At 40.3% G+C, this 16,544-nt stretch overlaps 2 protein-coding genes across 5 annotated transcripts; one reads left to right on the forward strand and one right to left on the reverse strand.

The window, feature by feature from the left end:
- Positions 1–1,033: 1,033 nt before the first annotated feature.
- Positions 1,034–5,735, forward strand: LOC137899889 (synapse-associated protein 1-like). Of its 2 annotated transcripts, XM_068743940.1 has the most exons (8): positions 1,034–1,294; positions 1,449–1,567; positions 1,652–1,718; positions 1,820–1,893; positions 1,993–2,132; positions 2,224–2,375; positions 2,598–2,759; positions 3,633–5,735. In XM_068743940.1, exons 1-8 carry the CDS (start codon positions 1,126–1,128, stop codon positions 3,758–3,760), a joined length of 1,011 nt encoding a protein of 336 aa, XP_068600041.1. In that variant the 5' UTR covers positions 1,034–1,125; the 3' UTR covers positions 3,761–5,735. The 2 variants fall into 2 exon arrangements, with proteins under 2 accessions (XP_068600041.1, XP_068600042.1); XM_068743941.1 differs by lacking the exon at positions 2,598–2,759.
- Positions 5,736–5,965: 230 nt separating this feature from the next.
- LOC137899890 (AP-1 complex subunit sigma-2-like) lies at positions 5,966–15,919 on the reverse strand. 3 transcript variants are annotated; one of them, XM_068743942.1, is made up of 6 exons: positions 15,914–15,919; positions 15,145–15,323; positions 13,265–13,373; positions 13,001–13,138; positions 10,371–10,457; positions 5,966–6,049 (listed from the first exon to the last, which is right to left on the reverse strand). In XM_068743942.1, the coding sequence occupies exons 2-5, from the start codon at positions 15,321–15,323 to the stop codon at positions 10,410–10,412; spliced, it is 474 nt and encodes a 157-aa protein (XP_068600043.1). In that variant the 5' UTR covers positions 15,914–15,919; the 3' UTR covers positions 5,966–6,049; positions 10,371–10,409. The 3 variants fall into 3 exon arrangements, 2 of the variants coding, with proteins under 2 accessions (XP_068600043.1, XP_068600044.1); XR_011105656.1 differs by having other exon boundaries at positions 6,011–6,049; positions 10,314–10,457; XM_068743943.1 differs by lacking the exon at positions 5,966–6,049 and adding an exon at positions 11,995–12,025 and having other exon boundaries at positions 10,372–10,457.
- Positions 15,920–16,544: the final 625 nt, after the last annotated feature.

The following is a 16,544-nucleotide window of genomic DNA, read 5'->3' on the forward strand; positions in this document are numbered from 1 at the left end:
GCAAAAAAAAAAAAAGAAAACTCCGGTCGTCATGAAAGCAATGTTGTCCACATGGCATTCAAATATATTGTGTGATTAATAGAGGAAATCAATAACGCTGTACGGACACCTGTTGTCATTGTCCAAACATGTTGACTTCAATTGAATGATCATATGTGTGAGAATAAACTCACTATCGACGTCGTGCAGCACAATGGAAACCATTTTCGCCTGTACTAACAAATAAGCCAAACCAAGCTGAGTGTAACAGGCTTGCTAAATTTCAACAGGTGCCCGACTATGTGTGAAACAATTATTGTATCCTGATAGGAACTACAGTTCTTGGCTCTGCGACGTTCGTGGCTTTCTGTTATAAAACTATTTCTTAAGCGGCTGGCCTTACCTGGGAATTCAACTTCTGGATAAACCGATGAACAAGGACGCCTCGTCGGTGTGGAAAGCAGCTATTTCCCAGGTTTACGTTGGACATAGCTCATTTTTGTACCCTTTTTATCCTCAAATTACCAATTTCTTAGGATTTCGCTATCTCGGCGAGTTGTTCCGTCAATGAAACTAAACGTTTCACTGTTTATAACGCAGCACATTAGTCGGTATCCCACTTCATGTTCCAAAACGCGCACGACACACTGACACACTCAAGATAGTTTAAATTAGCTTAGCTAAGCTAGCTTCATCCATGCACAACAGGGATAACAAGTGTAAAGAAAACATAGCGCAAGTCCGCCATCTACCGTTATATATATATATATATATATAATATAACTTTGTTGTTCTTTAAGCCTAGCAATATAAATTAAAATACAACTTTACTGCATTTAAATATTCATGGTTGGGTAAGATATAACAAACCACAATAACTCACCATGCAGCTAGCTAACTATTAATTTAGTCAAGCTAATAACAATTAGCTGGGAGCGCGTGCGTTTCCATGACAACCCGTGGGGTTCAAGGGGTACACAGAAGGGACAAATTTAGTCGAAGGCGGAAGTTTTTAAAGCTACGTCATCACTAAGCGCCGAGATTATTCGAGTCGAGTTAGCTGATTTCTCTCAAATAAAACGGTATAATTCAGCATTAGAGACAGTAAATAAATTCTTGTAAGTTTATTTATAATAGATTTACACTATGTTTAAGAGATGGGGAACCTGGCTTGGTATAAAAGAAGAAAATGGCCAAGATAAACAACCAGACGAGCCTGTTGTTAACGAAAGCCAGAATCCGGATATAGACAAGCCCTGTGGTTTGCAAGAAGATACGCAACTGCCTGAACGTCACCAAAACGTTTTCTTCAGTGGTAGGTCTATTAAAATGTCGTAACTGGACGGTAAACATTGTAGTGCTAGTAGTTGGATCGGTGGACTATTTCTCTATTGAAGTCGTTTTGTTTTGCTGCCGCTGTGGGACCCGTATATGCGCCATTAATGTCTGTTTTGCTTTACTTTTTACAGATTACATGTATAATTTCGCCAGCAATGCATCAAAGAAACTGTCTGATTCCGTTGTTGAAACCGCACAAACGATCAAGAAAAGTGTGGGGGAAGGGAAGATAAATGGAATTATTGATAAGGTACCTCCTGATTCAAATGTTTTCTCTGCTTTCTGTTGACAAAAACAAGTTTGGTCGATTAAGCAATACGTTTTCTACCCTCAGACCATTTTAGGTGATTTCCAGAAAGAACAACAAAAATTTGTTAAGGAGAAGAAATCTAGAAAGTCTGGTAAGTATTGAGTTATATGTTTAATTACATATTTAGTATATATACATGATATGTTCTGTATTATAGCTTAGTGACTACATGCTCGGTTTCATCGTTCTTAGGTGCAGCTGTTCCACCATGGGTTGGTTTTAATGAAGAGGAGACTGTACAGCAACAGATCTTAGCCCTGTCAGCCGTGAGAGCTTCTAAATTGTTTCTTTTTTAAGGAAAAATAAAATGAATTGATATAATTTCAGGAAACCTGTAACACTAGTTTGTTTTTGTTAATGGCCAGGACAAAAGAAATTTTTTACGAGACCCTCCTGCTGGGGTGCAGTTTAATTTTGACTGTGAGCAAATGTATCCCGTCGCCATGGTGATGTTGGAAGAAGATGAGCTCCTAAGGAAGATGCGATTCCATCTGGTCCCCAAAGAGTGAGTGTTTTTTCACTAACATTGTACCGTGTTTTCAGATTCATTTTTTTTTACAAAAGTATTTACTACCACATATATATTTCCATTTTAGGGTAAAAGAGGAAGCATTCTGGAAGAATTATTTCTACCGCGTGTCCTTAATAAAACAGTCGGCTCAGCTCACAGCTCTAGTAGCACAGCAGGCTGCTGTGCAGAGAGATGTGGACAAAAGTGGAGCCAGTCCTGGGGCTGTTCATCAGAGAGGTAAAACTGTAAACTATGTATATCTAATATTTTAAATTTACTCTGGTTACTCTGGCATACAAAATATGCGTGGAACAAGTGCTCACATCCTCTAAGTAAAAGTAGTAGTAATTGAATGTGTACTGACATGTTGAATGTACACATGTATATGTGTGTATAAAAGCAATAGTCTAATCAATGCAATACTACCGGTATATAAATGCTCTGTTAATTGAAATACAGGAATAAGTATAAGAAAGGATGATGAGCAGATCCCTACCAGCCCACCTGCTGCTGAGTTTGTGAGCGACGCTTTTGACTCATGCAAAATAAATGAGGATGACCTACGCAAAGAAATGGAACAGCTGGTTCTGGACAAGAGAGAAAATCCAGACTCGCAGCAGAGTGAGACCTTTTGGTATCCCAGTATATAACTGACATTATATATTCAGTATATCTGTCCATCTGCAAGGATTTTTCCAGGAGTGTATCTTGTAAAGTATACATGCCAGTACGTATTTCCAGACTTTACACATATATTAACCATTGAGCTGTGTTGAAATGACAAGTTAAAAGAAGACTGGTGGACCATATTAAACATGCTGAAATCAATTGGGTTAAGTGGCAATGGGTTAGGAACATGATTGGTTGTGACAAGAACGTCCCAGAGAGGCTGTGTATTTCTGAAGAAGCGTTGGGTGGGGGTTCACCACCCTGAAAGACTGCTCTGGAATATAGTTTGATCATCAGCTCAGGAACTTTGCAATAGTTCCACCAATGAATCTTTAAACAAACGAAAAATGAAATTGTACATAAACCAGAAATGCAGCTGCCTTCACTTATTTTGAGCTCGTTTAAGATGGACTGAGGAGGAAAACTGTCCTTTGGTTGGAAGAGTCCAAAAGGAAATTCCTTTTTGAATTGATGGAATGCACATCCTCTGGGCTAAAGAGGAGAGGGACCATCAGGCTCTTTTTCAGTACACATAAAAAAAAAAAAAAACAGCATCCATGAAGGTGTGGGATGGCGTTAGTGCACATGACATAACTCTCTCGTAAAAGAGTGTGAAACTGGCCAGCTTGTAGTCCTGACAGGACAGACACAGAATTTTCTTTTGTTCATTGTGAAATGTTAAATATAACAAAGATGCAGAACAATATGCACCACTGTACTCTTATATTCACCAAAGGAATGGAGCTTCTTCAATAACTGGATTGTCATAGAAGTTAGACTCTTTAGTCAGAGAACAGTCAGTGATTTGATGTTGGTTTTTTTCAGAGGAGAATGCCGACTGGGAGCGAGAGCTGCAGGAAGAACTTCAGGAGTACGATGTATTGGATGCTAATGAAAACCAAGATGACAACTGGGACAAGGAGATTGAAGAGATGCTAAAGGAGGACAGTTAGGAAACATCTCCACCCTTTACTGTTTGAAGGTCAGAGACGGCGTGCGGCGAAAGATTCTGGACTCCCTATGGAATGAGCAATTTCCAGGTTGATTCTTTAAGAACTCTGAAGACTGAGAAACATGTGTTATCATTCATTTCAGTAGACTGTCTATGGGCTAACTAGACTCATGGTTATATATTTACAACAGTCATCTGCAATTAAAAGCACACCTGCAACTCAAGTTCACAAGTAACAGGAAATCAAGTGAAACCATCCAACATTTGCTGAATATGGAAAATACTGAAATCGTGAGTGCTAATAATGTGTTTAAGCTGGAGCTGAAAGGTAGAACAAGCTAATCAAGTCAGCGGTGTTTGTATTCAGCAATTTTGCTTACAGCTGCCTTCAGCTATTGATTAAGCCACTGGCAGTATAAGCATTCATAAGTGAACATGATTGAGTAAGAGTGCATTTTATGTCTTTAAACCTGATTATATCTGTTGGTAAGACCTGGGACTTTTTATGAAAAGTAAAATGGCTTAGTTTTTAGTCAGAGACACCATTATGATTATTTGGAGTTCAACTTAATTAACCGTCTGTGGCCTTGCTGACCAAATTCTGAGAAGGAACTGAATTGAAATCAGCTGTTTGTGACAGTTCAGCCTCCTCCGTGACATGAGAGGACTCTTTATTGTTGAACTAACGCCACCTCCTCCGATCCACCTCAGAAGCTGTAAATGACACCGTTTATAATAAAATCAGCAATGTAATACCCTGCCTGCACTTCTTCAGTCACCTGCGCACAGTAGAGAACACCACAGATCCTATTAGTCACACTTGTGAATTATAATATAGAGTAACACAATACATTTTGCACTATGATTATTTGAAGTCTTATAAAAGTGATGGAAGGAAGATTCAATATTTAAATATGTCAATCAATGGTGATGCAAAGCAGAAGGAAGGAGAACATGGAAAATTAAAAGGAATTGCAACCTTGCACGTCAAAACAGAAGGGGTGTATTTTACGTTTATACGGTGTCTTATATGTTTAATGCATCTGAGTCAGTGTGACAGGATTTCTTTCAGCATTCGCTCATTTAAGAGAAATCTTTATAGCTTGATGCTGCTCATGATGCTATTCCCATTTTATGCATGATTTTTCAGTCACTAGCAACAGGCGGCTTGATGTGCTGTATAGTGTGCATTTTCTTATTTTGTTGTGTATAAATCTCTATGAATTAGGGGCACACAGGTGAAAGGATTTTTAAAGTTCACAGTGTCGTCTTACATCAAATATTCTGGCAGCTCCTCAGTTTCAGATCGGCATCCGATATCGGTTTTGAATAAATCAACACGGAAGATATGCAAAGAGATTAAATATAACATAACAATATACTCCCATTGTATTCCTCCCCATAGTACATCTCTGCTCCTTACCTAGAACTGCATTTAACCTGTATGATGAAGACATGCTGCCGCCAAACAGCAGCAGAAGTTTCTCAGAGAACAAATGAGCCTTAAAAGGGGGACGACTGCACTCCATCAGGTGGTGATGAAATGATGCTTTGTGCGATGATACAAGAGTATTTCATTGTTTGCTAGCATGTTCTCCATAATAACTTTAATAAACATAAAAAAAAACCAATATCCATAAATTCAGTACATTTATCTGGCACGCCTCAGTGGCGTACCCATTGAATGAAACTCAAGGCATTCATCCTCCAATCAGAAGCCAGAACAGAGCGATAGCCTGGAAACTGAGACAACCCCGTTTAAGGACCATGTTTTCTGTCTTCTCTTAAGACTGCAGTGGTGTATTACTACATACTAGTACAGGTACAGTATTCCATATAGTATAAGATGAAATATAACTCTTTGTTTTTTTTAATGCAATACTTCACCATGAGTCCTTGCAACACAGATCGGACACATTTGAATTTTAGTTAATGAAGATGATTAAGATCACAGAATCGAGTGATCAGTCCCCCCCCCCCCCCCCCCCCCCCCATGGTAACAAGGCAACAAGGTAACATCGTCACGATGAACAACTCGTCGGCAGTGGGAAATACCCAACCAGTGCTATATCGTTTGTCTCAGAGAGAAGTGGACAATAAAGGCAGCGTTGTGGAACACACTGTGTGTGTATGTGTGTGTGTGTGTGTGTGTGTGCGCTCAAAAGTGGAGTTATCAGCGACACGGCAGAATATCTGGCAGACGAAGCAGCGTTTGGCAGGTTGACGATGATGAAGGTCATGTTTATGTCAGCCCAATTTCCTCCAGCACACTGCGTGGAGTCTCTGCATCCTGTGGAGAGAAGAACCCCAGCCTCATGCAAGTGTTTGCTGAGCTAAACACACGCATGACAGCAGATTACAGACCCACACACACACAAACACATGCATGCATGCACAAAGACATAGCTTTCTATTTTTCAATAAACCATTTTCATGCCAGAAAACTACAGGTGTGAGTAACACTACTGATGGCCCCATGAAACAGTGTAAATGATTATCTGTATATCAAAATCAGCTTTAGCCAGTGGCCACCCCAGAAGAGAGTGCATGTGAGCATGCACAATACCAGAGAGCTGGAATTGGGTCACCGAAATGGAATGCAGCCATCAATAATGCCACGCTGGCTCCATGGTTTGTACTAATTATTTGATATGTGTTTATTTTTACACTCAAGCTGTGACCGTGCTAATGTAACCCAACCCCTAAAGCACGAGGGCCAGCGTCTTCTGGCAAAAGCAATGAGAAACACTTACTTTGGCATCCTAAAACGAGGTTCAGCAGAAAGCAGAAAGAGGAGCGTCGTCAGAGCAGTGAGACTGGCTTTGTGTTCAGAGGCAAACAAATACAGCACAGGGACTCCTTGTGAAAGTTCATGCTCAGTGACAAACAGCATTATTCACTCTCCCCTGAATAACATGACCACACTGAGCATTTTCCTCATAGAAAGCCATAGAATGGAACAATTCCTCAGCTTCCTTTTCCTTTTGACATGGAAAATGGAATCTGAAATTTCCACCCTCGCTGTGACGTCCCAGCAAAAAGGATGCTGCGTAAAATACACTTTATTATTTGGCATAATCTTCGCCTGCAGAACAAATGAATTTCAGTGAAGAGGTTGAAGTCAGAAGAGAAAGAAAGAAAGACTCCAGCTTGGTGAACTGGCAAAGAATTATGTACAATTAAATTTATTTAAATCTGACACGACATTAATAAAATATCTATTTATCATTATACTCTATATTTCTTTGTAGGCTACAGATGAACATTGACAGAAAATATTAAACAGTATTTAGTGATCATTTATAATACACGTAAAGAATATAAAGCATGTTTAAATGTGTAATGAGTCTAAAACAAATATTAACGTTGTGTCACTAACACCACTTACCTTTAGGACAGACTGCATTGTGTTTAATTAGGAAATAGAGAAGATCCAAAACTAGCCTCTATGTAAAATATAATTTTATATCTATTAGGTTTTCTTGAGGTAGGGCAGAACTAGGGTTTGATATTTCTTTTTTTTTTTTTTATCATTCAGAATACATAAAGCTACAACTCCTAAATTGACAGTGAAGGAAAATACCTGTAGGATTCAAATACATTGATGTGATAATGTAAAAATAAAATTACCTGACAAATCAGAGACATTATAAAGGGACAGGACGCATGATGTAATGGGATTTCAATCCCAAATCAACATGAATGAAGGCAACAGGAGCTGCACACGTAAACAACACAGCCAGACACATTTGTGCGACACAGAGAGCAGACTTCTTCCACACACTCCGAGTGGCACAAACAGATTGAAGACATGTGAGCAGACTTACACCAGTGGTTTTCCATCATTTGCCATCTTGGTCAAATTATTAACGGATTTCCATTTTGACCAATAATTGCAACTGGGATGACTATTGACCTCAGAAACAGGTAAAAAGAAATTAACACTACAAAATATAGTTTAATTAGAAAACCTCTCGTCCACGTTAAGAGGGGCAACTAATCTATTTAATTAAATATGTTATGAGAGAACCGTTTAATTCCAACCATTGATATGCTGCATATCAGATTCTCTGTTAAAGTTACTGTCCTCTACGACCAGCTATTAAAAGCTAAAATAAAATACTACCAAACAGCATAACTTTGGATCATGATGGCACATGATGCAAACCAATTAAACTTTGTATTCAACTGGTGCAACAAACCCAATAAGTGGAGGAATGACAGACATGGAACATTATATCACCAATGAATTATATATGACATCGATAAATATATTGATGATGGCAAACTTCAGGTTAAATGCCTAAAGCATCCCAATTATTTTTTATCACTGTAGTTTGGAATTTCCTTTTAATATTGTGACAATACTGTTTCATGACTGTCATGTATGGAACTGAATATTGAGCTGAGAGTAGTGACCCCCCCCCCCCCCCCCCCCCCCAAGTCCAATGACAGGGGACAGAGAGAAGGATGGCAGGCACTGAGGAGCTCAGCATGCAGGGTGGATAGCAGCAGCAGCAGCAGCAGCGATGGCAGCCAGTCAGTACACAGGGACATTAAAGTACTCATGACGGGGCTGCAGAAGAGAAACGCACACATTTTAGAAAACAAGACAGCACCGAGTCATAACAGCCCCCCCCCATACATGGCAGGACGGTGCAGGAGGCAGTTCACCAGGGCGGGGTATCACATAAGACCAACTCTTTTCACCATTTCAACTCTGAAAGGAATCAATAATTGAGACGGGAAATAAGTTCACTCACTTCCTAGTGAAGAATTAGATAAGACATATGGCAGAAGCTGCTTCACTTAGTCCAGCTCATTTAGTCTACTGTCCAGGAAGAGGGGGAACTATTAACCAGTGCGTGTGTGTGTGTGCTTTATCTTTGTTGAGCATAATTTATATTCATATTCTGCACATCTTTGGGAAAATATATCCACAAGTGTTTCTTACATGAAAGACAGAGTTATTTGTCATTCCTCTGAAAAGTTAAGTCAACACGGTTTCGTTTTCACTGCTTGTTTGGTTTAGCTGAGGACCCGCAATTTAAGTCAACTTTCCCCTCTACTGAAATAATAATAATAATAATAATAATACAGAAAAATCATGATAAGGTGTAAAGAGATTAAGGCAGTTCACTTAAAAAAAACACATGAATTTCTGCCTGTAGATTCTAATTCGTGACAAAAGACCAGGGTCAAGAAGGCGGAACTCAGGCTGAGCTACAGACACACTAGCACGCTGAGTCTAGTCACAACTAGAAGGTTCTAGTGGTGTGGAGGGCGTACATCTACAGACACAGGGTAATCACCTCAGCCGGGCCTAATTCTGGAAAAGACCAGAGGACTCAGAGACCATATTTGGGACCATCACACCTGTGAGGATAACAGATTCGTAAGGACAGAACTACGGAGACCAAAGCACCGCTGGTCAACTTGGGTCAAGTTAAAGTAACTCTAGAACCTACAGCATCTTCAATATGTGCTCGGGGAGCAGGAGGTTAACTGTGCGCCGGCATAATGACGACGTCGATGCTCACGTTATCTCTATCTCGCACGGAGGGTTGAGCTGAGCGCGAGGTCTTCAGAGGCATCATTATTCTAAAAGACGATCTGCTTACTGGCACCAAAGCCACGGCCAGCTACTCAGAAATGTTTCATTAAAAGCTTATTAAAATAACTTTGGCCAAATCTCCTGTGGCATGTTTTCCATCTAATCATGGAACTATGCACTTACCAAAGCCTCATTCCAAACGAGCCCCCCCCCCCCCCCAATCCTATGCTGCAGCATTGTTTCCACTCATAAACCACACTCAGATGCTCTAAAAACAATGGGCTCTTTTTAAAAATATCAAAGTTATTTAATATCACTAATGCGAGCATTATCATTCAGTGCCGTTAGTAAGACTGGCTAGTCTTCACACAGGCAGCATAGCTCTTATATTCATGCGTGATGATAGTTCATCTGGATTTGAAGTTGTGTTTTTTTAAAATATTTTAGCAATATTACAATTAATGGTCCACGGTGTAGATTTTAGTGGCCGCTCAGAGAGAACATCCCTCGTCTAAACCCTCCCATTTCAAGAAGGTAGGAGAACCTACGGTTCCGTCAGGTACCGCAGAAACACTGAAACGTAAAAACCTGGTGGCTCGAGTTAGGGTTAGATAGGTAGACGTGAATCACTAACCCTGAGGGCAAAAACACACATGGTTACACACTAATGAAAATATAATTACAGATATTTCACTTTTTATGAGAACAAATTGCCCTAAATCCCACACACCGGACCATTAAGTGCAACTTTTTTAAATCTGGAGTATAATCCATGAAGAACAAAATTTTAATAATAAACATGAAACTGCTAAATCCGAAATGTAAAATCAATAGTTTCACCCAAATCGCGAGAGTTTGATTATACTGCCTGTTAGTGAAAGTGATTGTGGTCAGACATGTTGTCAACACCGAGTTCATGCCTGATGTGACCCTTGCTGTTGCATCATGTATTGCACACAGAGCTTTGAGTTATAGCGAGAGGAGTACATGCAGAACTAACCCACAGCGCGTAGACCTGCAAACCCGCAAACCCATGCTGCACCGGTCTAGTAGTTACCAAGTGCCTGGACGGAGGCACGGATGGACTTTAGGTCCATTACAAGACCTCCTCATTTGGCAAACTCCCCCAGTCTTCACTCTGGCTCTACAAATACAGAATTGAGCTGGTCAGAGACTTTCTCAAAGCTTCCTCTTGGGGTGAATGTGGATTGGCACCATCAACGTTTGGACCTCTTTTCTTCAAAAGGGAGCTATATTAACTTCAATGTTTAAAAACGGCTACTTGTTCCACCACTGCATGCAATAAAAGGAAGAGGAGGGATCTGAATAATACGGCTACTCCATGGTCCTGCTGACTGGAAAGTAATGAACTGCTTCCCAGTTTTGTCCTCGGGGATTCTGGGCCTGCATGAAAGGCAGCTGCATAACAGCAAATTATAATGGACCTTATTTGGGTTTCCTTATAGGCTTCTCAACTTTATTGCTCATTTCTCACACTCAGCCACTTTTGTGTTCAGTCGTCAAATTCTGAGGTCGTTTGTGAACTTAGGTGTGCTCGTGTTTTATCATGACATATAGTATGTCCTCTGATCCTCCTCTATGGAAAGCAGTAAAGCACAAATCACAATATTATAAAGTGAAACATGAGGAAAAAGATGGAGATCCTTTTTTTTTACACCAATACATTACAGGCAAATGAACAGTTTTATGCTCAAGCGTGAAATGGAATCTAGTAAGCCCTGAGGCGTAGTTTCTGTAAAATGACACGATGATAAATGAACCCGAGCTGCAGTGGAAATAATGACTCGATGTTTTATTGGCTATGATGCAGCAGGAAATAGGAATGCACCGACACACAAAGTCTTATTACCATCAGTTTTTTTTTCTAAGCTGAATCTACCATTGAGAGTTTATGAACATTTGCTTCCCATTTTTCTATTCATGTTCTGCATCATTTATTACATGTGTTGCTACTATGAATGTAAATAAATGATTTTTTTTCTTTACACATCTATTAAATTATTGGTTTTCTTTAGTCTGCATCACCATTATCAATGAATGAGATGAATGAATTTCAACGGCCGTGAGGCCCTTGTGTCCTGAAGCGACACGCCGGCTGTGGGGCTTGTTGCTGCACTGCTGTATAAGCTGTTTTGCAAGCAACATGATATTAGTGACTCTGGTTTTGCTACTGTAATTATGCTCCGTGTACAAAACGCTGATCTAGACCAGAAATACTTGTGTGGTCTCAGCAGTTTAGACAATGGCTCTTTGTTATTGAGCTGAAACCTAAGCTCGCCTCACGCCAATGATCGAGGAGAGGACTGTAAAAAGTGTGCAATATGAATAATTTCATTGTGCAGAATGATTTTAAACACTTTCATTTTCAAATTCCCCACTGAATAAAGACTAAAATTATGCGGTCTATTTTGATACTATTGTCTTTTTCCATGTATAATGCTGCTGACAAGGACTGACTGGTTAGTGCCAGGGATTGAAGTTACATGAAAGATATCAGAATGAAAAAATTAAAAACCACACACACTAGCAACTTCAACATTTACAGTGTGTTCTCAACACGTAAAATGCTGCCATTGCTGGTGTGCTGTTTCTACAGATACGTCTACCGCTATTGATCGAACACTACAGCTAGGGTTATTTTGGTTTGTACAAACTTTTACCTGCAAACAGGCCCATCTGAAAGTCTATATTCTGAAAATCACAATGGTTGAGAATATCCAGGAAAAGAGAGAGAGAGAGAGAGAAATATCAGCGTCAAGCAGTAAGTGGATGACAGTAAAGCACAGCGATGAGAAGGAAGAAGGTCTATATATATACGAAAAAAGCAGCATAAATCAAGAGAACCACAGTAAAATCACACAGGTCAATAAATAAAACAAGTTAAAGTAGGATGTGGGTTTGGTCATCAAGACTCAAACGCTGAGAAGTGTGCAGGAAAGGAACACAAGACTCCGCAGGTGGAGGGTAGCACGACCTAGCTGTAAGCACGAAGGCTTCTTTGAGTCCCTTTCAAACATTCTTTCTGACTTGAACTGAGTATATTTAATGTAGAGTGAGTTTGGATGCAAGTTGCTTTGATGCATACCTCGCATAATGTTCACGACTGCACTCACTGAAAGTTTGGGTGGATGCACAATTAAATAATCTTTAGAGAGAGAGAGGTGTAGCCTCTCTCTCTGCTTTAACTTTGAGAAAACATTCAATTCAACGGAAATATTTTTTTTCTTACATAAAAGAAAGACATATTTGATGCCATTTATGGTCTCCAAGTGGTTTTCATTTCTGTACTGGATTCACATGTCATTAACCTGATGCAGAGTCATGATTATTATTATTTATTTATTTTAAATCGGCAGTTATCCATTATTGCTATTTTATCTAAATGATGTCATCTTTACAGTAGACGTATGAAATCTGGAAGCAACCGTTAACACTGGCGACCATGGATGTCACAAAATACAGTTAGGACTGAAATCCTTTTAAATTCAAGTGATTGTTGAAAATGTAAAACATTCTATTTACCGGTAATCTGAATTTCTGAAAAATGCGATGTGAAGAATACAGAAATTTATATGGTGACGATGGAAAGTAAAGGTCGGATAATAATGAAGTAGTGGCAATACTACCAAACTCATTCATGCTTGCACATTTCAGGAGGCGTCTTACCTCCTGCAGTAAGTCGGCCTGCTCGATGGCCTTCAAGACGTTCTTTTTGGATGTTTCCTGAGCTTCCCCACCCAGCAAGAATTCATCCAAAATGAAGTACGCCTTCTCAAAGTTGAATATGATATCCAGCTCACAAACCTATTTTTTTGGAAATAAAAAAAAAAAGAAATTTTACAAATAAGGAAAGAACATTGCTAAATGTTCAGGAAATGTCCGATGCATAATTAACCAACGCACGACATACAAAACAAAAAAAAAACGTACACTGCCAAAGTATTTATCCAGCAGTTCCACATATCTGTGGATGATCTCCAGTGTGATGAGCTCATTGTCCTGGTCCTCTATAGCGCAGCAGAAGTACAGGCTGGCGTACCTGCAACAGGGAACAACCAGCCAATGTTATTGCAGTAGTGTTGAGCAAACACTGAGGAATCGCCGTTTACTGCATGCGAGGGGATTCAACTAAAAGCTAGAAGCATGCAGGATGGAGGAGACTGCGGGAGTTGAGCCTGATTCTGCCGTGGTTCTTTATCCCTGGCAATCCCCCCTGAGGCCGGGGTAATAAAGGAGCTGGCCGGTTGATCCCTCACGGCCAGCAGGGCAGGAGGGCACAACGGACGAGGTCGTAGATGCTCAAAAGAGGGCAAGAACTTGTTAGATTCACTTTATTTGATGTTTCCATTATATTATTGAACCGATCCATTCCATCACTGCCTGGTGTGTGTAAGTGAATGCGAGGCACAGCCAAGCTCAGCGGACACAAAGGGTTCAGTTCAGCTGTTGGCCGTCTGCGGTACAGACAAACGACACAACACTTTCACTGTGGCTGCCTCGAATGGCGACGGGACACGAAGAGTCTCTGTAGAGACTGTTCCTGATATAATTAGTTGACTCTCAGATGTTTGGTGGCAAATGCAGAATGATCTTTATGTTTTTACGGGTAATACTTTCTGCTCTGTACTATAGACTTTGTAGATATATTTGAAGGGATGCATATTTTCACCCTCTGGTTCTGACAGTCAGGTGGATCGTAGTAAACATTTGTGGACTTGGATTTCTAGAACCTTCCTTTATAGGGAAAGGCTTCATGCCTTCATGCAAATTAGTGCAGAGCTGCACAATTCATCAAACAATCAACTCTGACAATCTATTAATAATTGTGGTCTCGTTTAAAGGCCTAAGCAACCATTTTCTGCTGCCAGCTTCTAAACTGTGAGTATTATCAGACTTCCTGGTCGTGCATGTTAACACATAAAACACTCGAAGCTGTTGGAAATGATCAGTGTAAATCAATCACGAGGACATTTGTTTCAGGCAACACACACAGACAATAGACAGACTGCATGCTGGACTAAACACTCCTGGGAGTTGCACATGCAAGCGATTTTACAACAATGTTTCGTTTCTGCACGCAGGATGTACGTATGTTGAAACAGAAGTTGCATTGCTCCTTCAACAACTGTGTGCTCCAGATCTTGTTTTCCAGATTCCTATCCTATTTCAACTCTAACAGTCTTTATTACATGAGAAAGCCATTTCCTCCTGCGTGTCCTCGACCTAGAGCTTTGAGGAAGAGCTTCCATCCACAAATTCTACCGGACGCCTTTCTATTTTTCCTTCTTTTAACTAAAGCTAATCTGTCATTAGTCACAAGTCACATTCTCAAATCCATCATTGATCTTGGACCTCTTTCTCTACACCTTCAGCAAAGGTATTGCTCACTTTAGGCACAGACCTATAATAAATATTACTCACGCTTGCTGCATCCAAGGGAAAAAAAAACACAGATAAAAAAAATATATATTTTAGAAACTAGCAGAGTAACACGCTACTTAGACCTGGGAACTAAACAAATATTAGTGGGGTTGAGTAAGGCTGCAGAGTTGCTGACGTGACAGACATTTGTCAGTCCATGCTGGGTCACCAGGACTCACTAACAACCTGCCCGTCTGTCTGTTGGCACAGCAACAGGACACAATAGGCGAATTGAATGCTTGTTCTTGTTATGCAGTGACACGTCATCCTGATTTTCTAACTGAGCTGTGTCTGTGGATGACAGGCTCTAAAGAGTGAAATGCTCTACGTGAGCGTTCACCCAGAAAAGCATTTCCTCATTGAGCAAGTCTCTCACCGACTGGGCCCACCTCTTATACACGATCTTAAGGTCTCGCCACTCCAGGAAGCTGCACATTTTGGGCTTTCGAGCCAAGACGGTCTGCACCAATTCTCTGGTGATCTTCTTTTTCTCTTTGTCAGACAAAGGCACGTACCACTTCTGAAGCCGGAGCTTGCCTTGCCGACTGAACAGGAGCATGAACTGCATCTGCAATGAAAGGAAAGAGAGGACACCCTGAGAGAGGAGAGGGAGGAGCGGCTGGTTTAAGACGAGGGGGACACGAAGCTTTCAAAACACATCATTTTACATGTGAGGCTCAATACAGAGATCAAGAGTTAGATTGGGATAAATATTTATTGTGGAAACTAATTAGTGTGGGAGATGCTGTAACTACTTTTAAATAAACTAATAAAATCTGAGCAGGTTTAGGGGATAACTAATAGGATAGTCCTTAATTTAATGAATAAATACAGGATGTGAGCAGGATAAACCTTCATTTAGTAATAGAATATAGAACATAAATAGTAGTTAAGGGAGTTGTGAAGCTCCGTGTGTGGAGGCTGCTGCCACGCGTCTGGATAAATAACACTATTTGACACGTCTCGTGATTTTATCCACGACGCGAATAACACGAGACATTTATTTATACTAACTAATGACAGTCGGATCTTTACATTTGATCATAACCCACGCAGCTCAGCGCCGCTAACGGCACCATCCCAGCCACGGACGCGCCTGCTCCAACACGTGAAGCGGCTCGTCGGAGCTTCTGTCATCAAAGGTTAAATGAGACTTACCTCGACTCAGCCGGCGTGCGGTGTGAGCGAACGACCCACCCGACGCCGCCCCCAAACAGACGTGGGAAGGCGCGTTAAGCTCCTGATTGGTCAATTGGTTGCTACCGACGCTGCTGGTTGGTCAAAACCTCTTTAGGGCCCCGCCTACCCGGCCCTTTAAATCAAATTAGCAGTGATGATTGGCTTGTTTCTACATCAATCAGACTACCAGCTGATCCCTTTACTTCAGCCGGTTTGCTTCAAATAGGTTTAATTTTTTGTCCTTTATATCCTTTTGTCGATTAAATGAATGAATGAATGAATGATTAAATGAATGAATGAATGAATGAATGAAAAATGTAACTAGAGATCAAGCAGCAACATGATGGACTTAGTCATATTTAGCTATTGCAGCTATTTATGGAGGACATTTGATCACCGAGTTCCTTCCTACTCAAGAAGTCAATAGTTTACTTAGCATTAATTGAAGGAGACTAATCCAAAATCTTTAAAAAAAAAATGTTGTCTGTCAACAAGTCGGTGAAAAAACAATTTCGGAATACTATTATATTTTGGGTAATAAACAGATGATTTTGATATCTTGTCACTAAAGTCATTTCCACTGCTCTAAGTGAAGATGAAGCCATCTGTT

The sequence above is a fragment of the Brachionichthys hirsutus genome, chromosome 9, assembly GCF_040956055.1.
Source record: "Brachionichthys hirsutus isolate HB-005 chromosome 9, CSIRO-AGI_Bhir_v1, whole genome shotgun sequence".
In the NCBI taxonomy this organism is placed as follows: domain Eukaryota; kingdom Metazoa; phylum Chordata; class Actinopteri; order Lophiiformes; family Brachionichthyidae; genus Brachionichthys; species Brachionichthys hirsutus.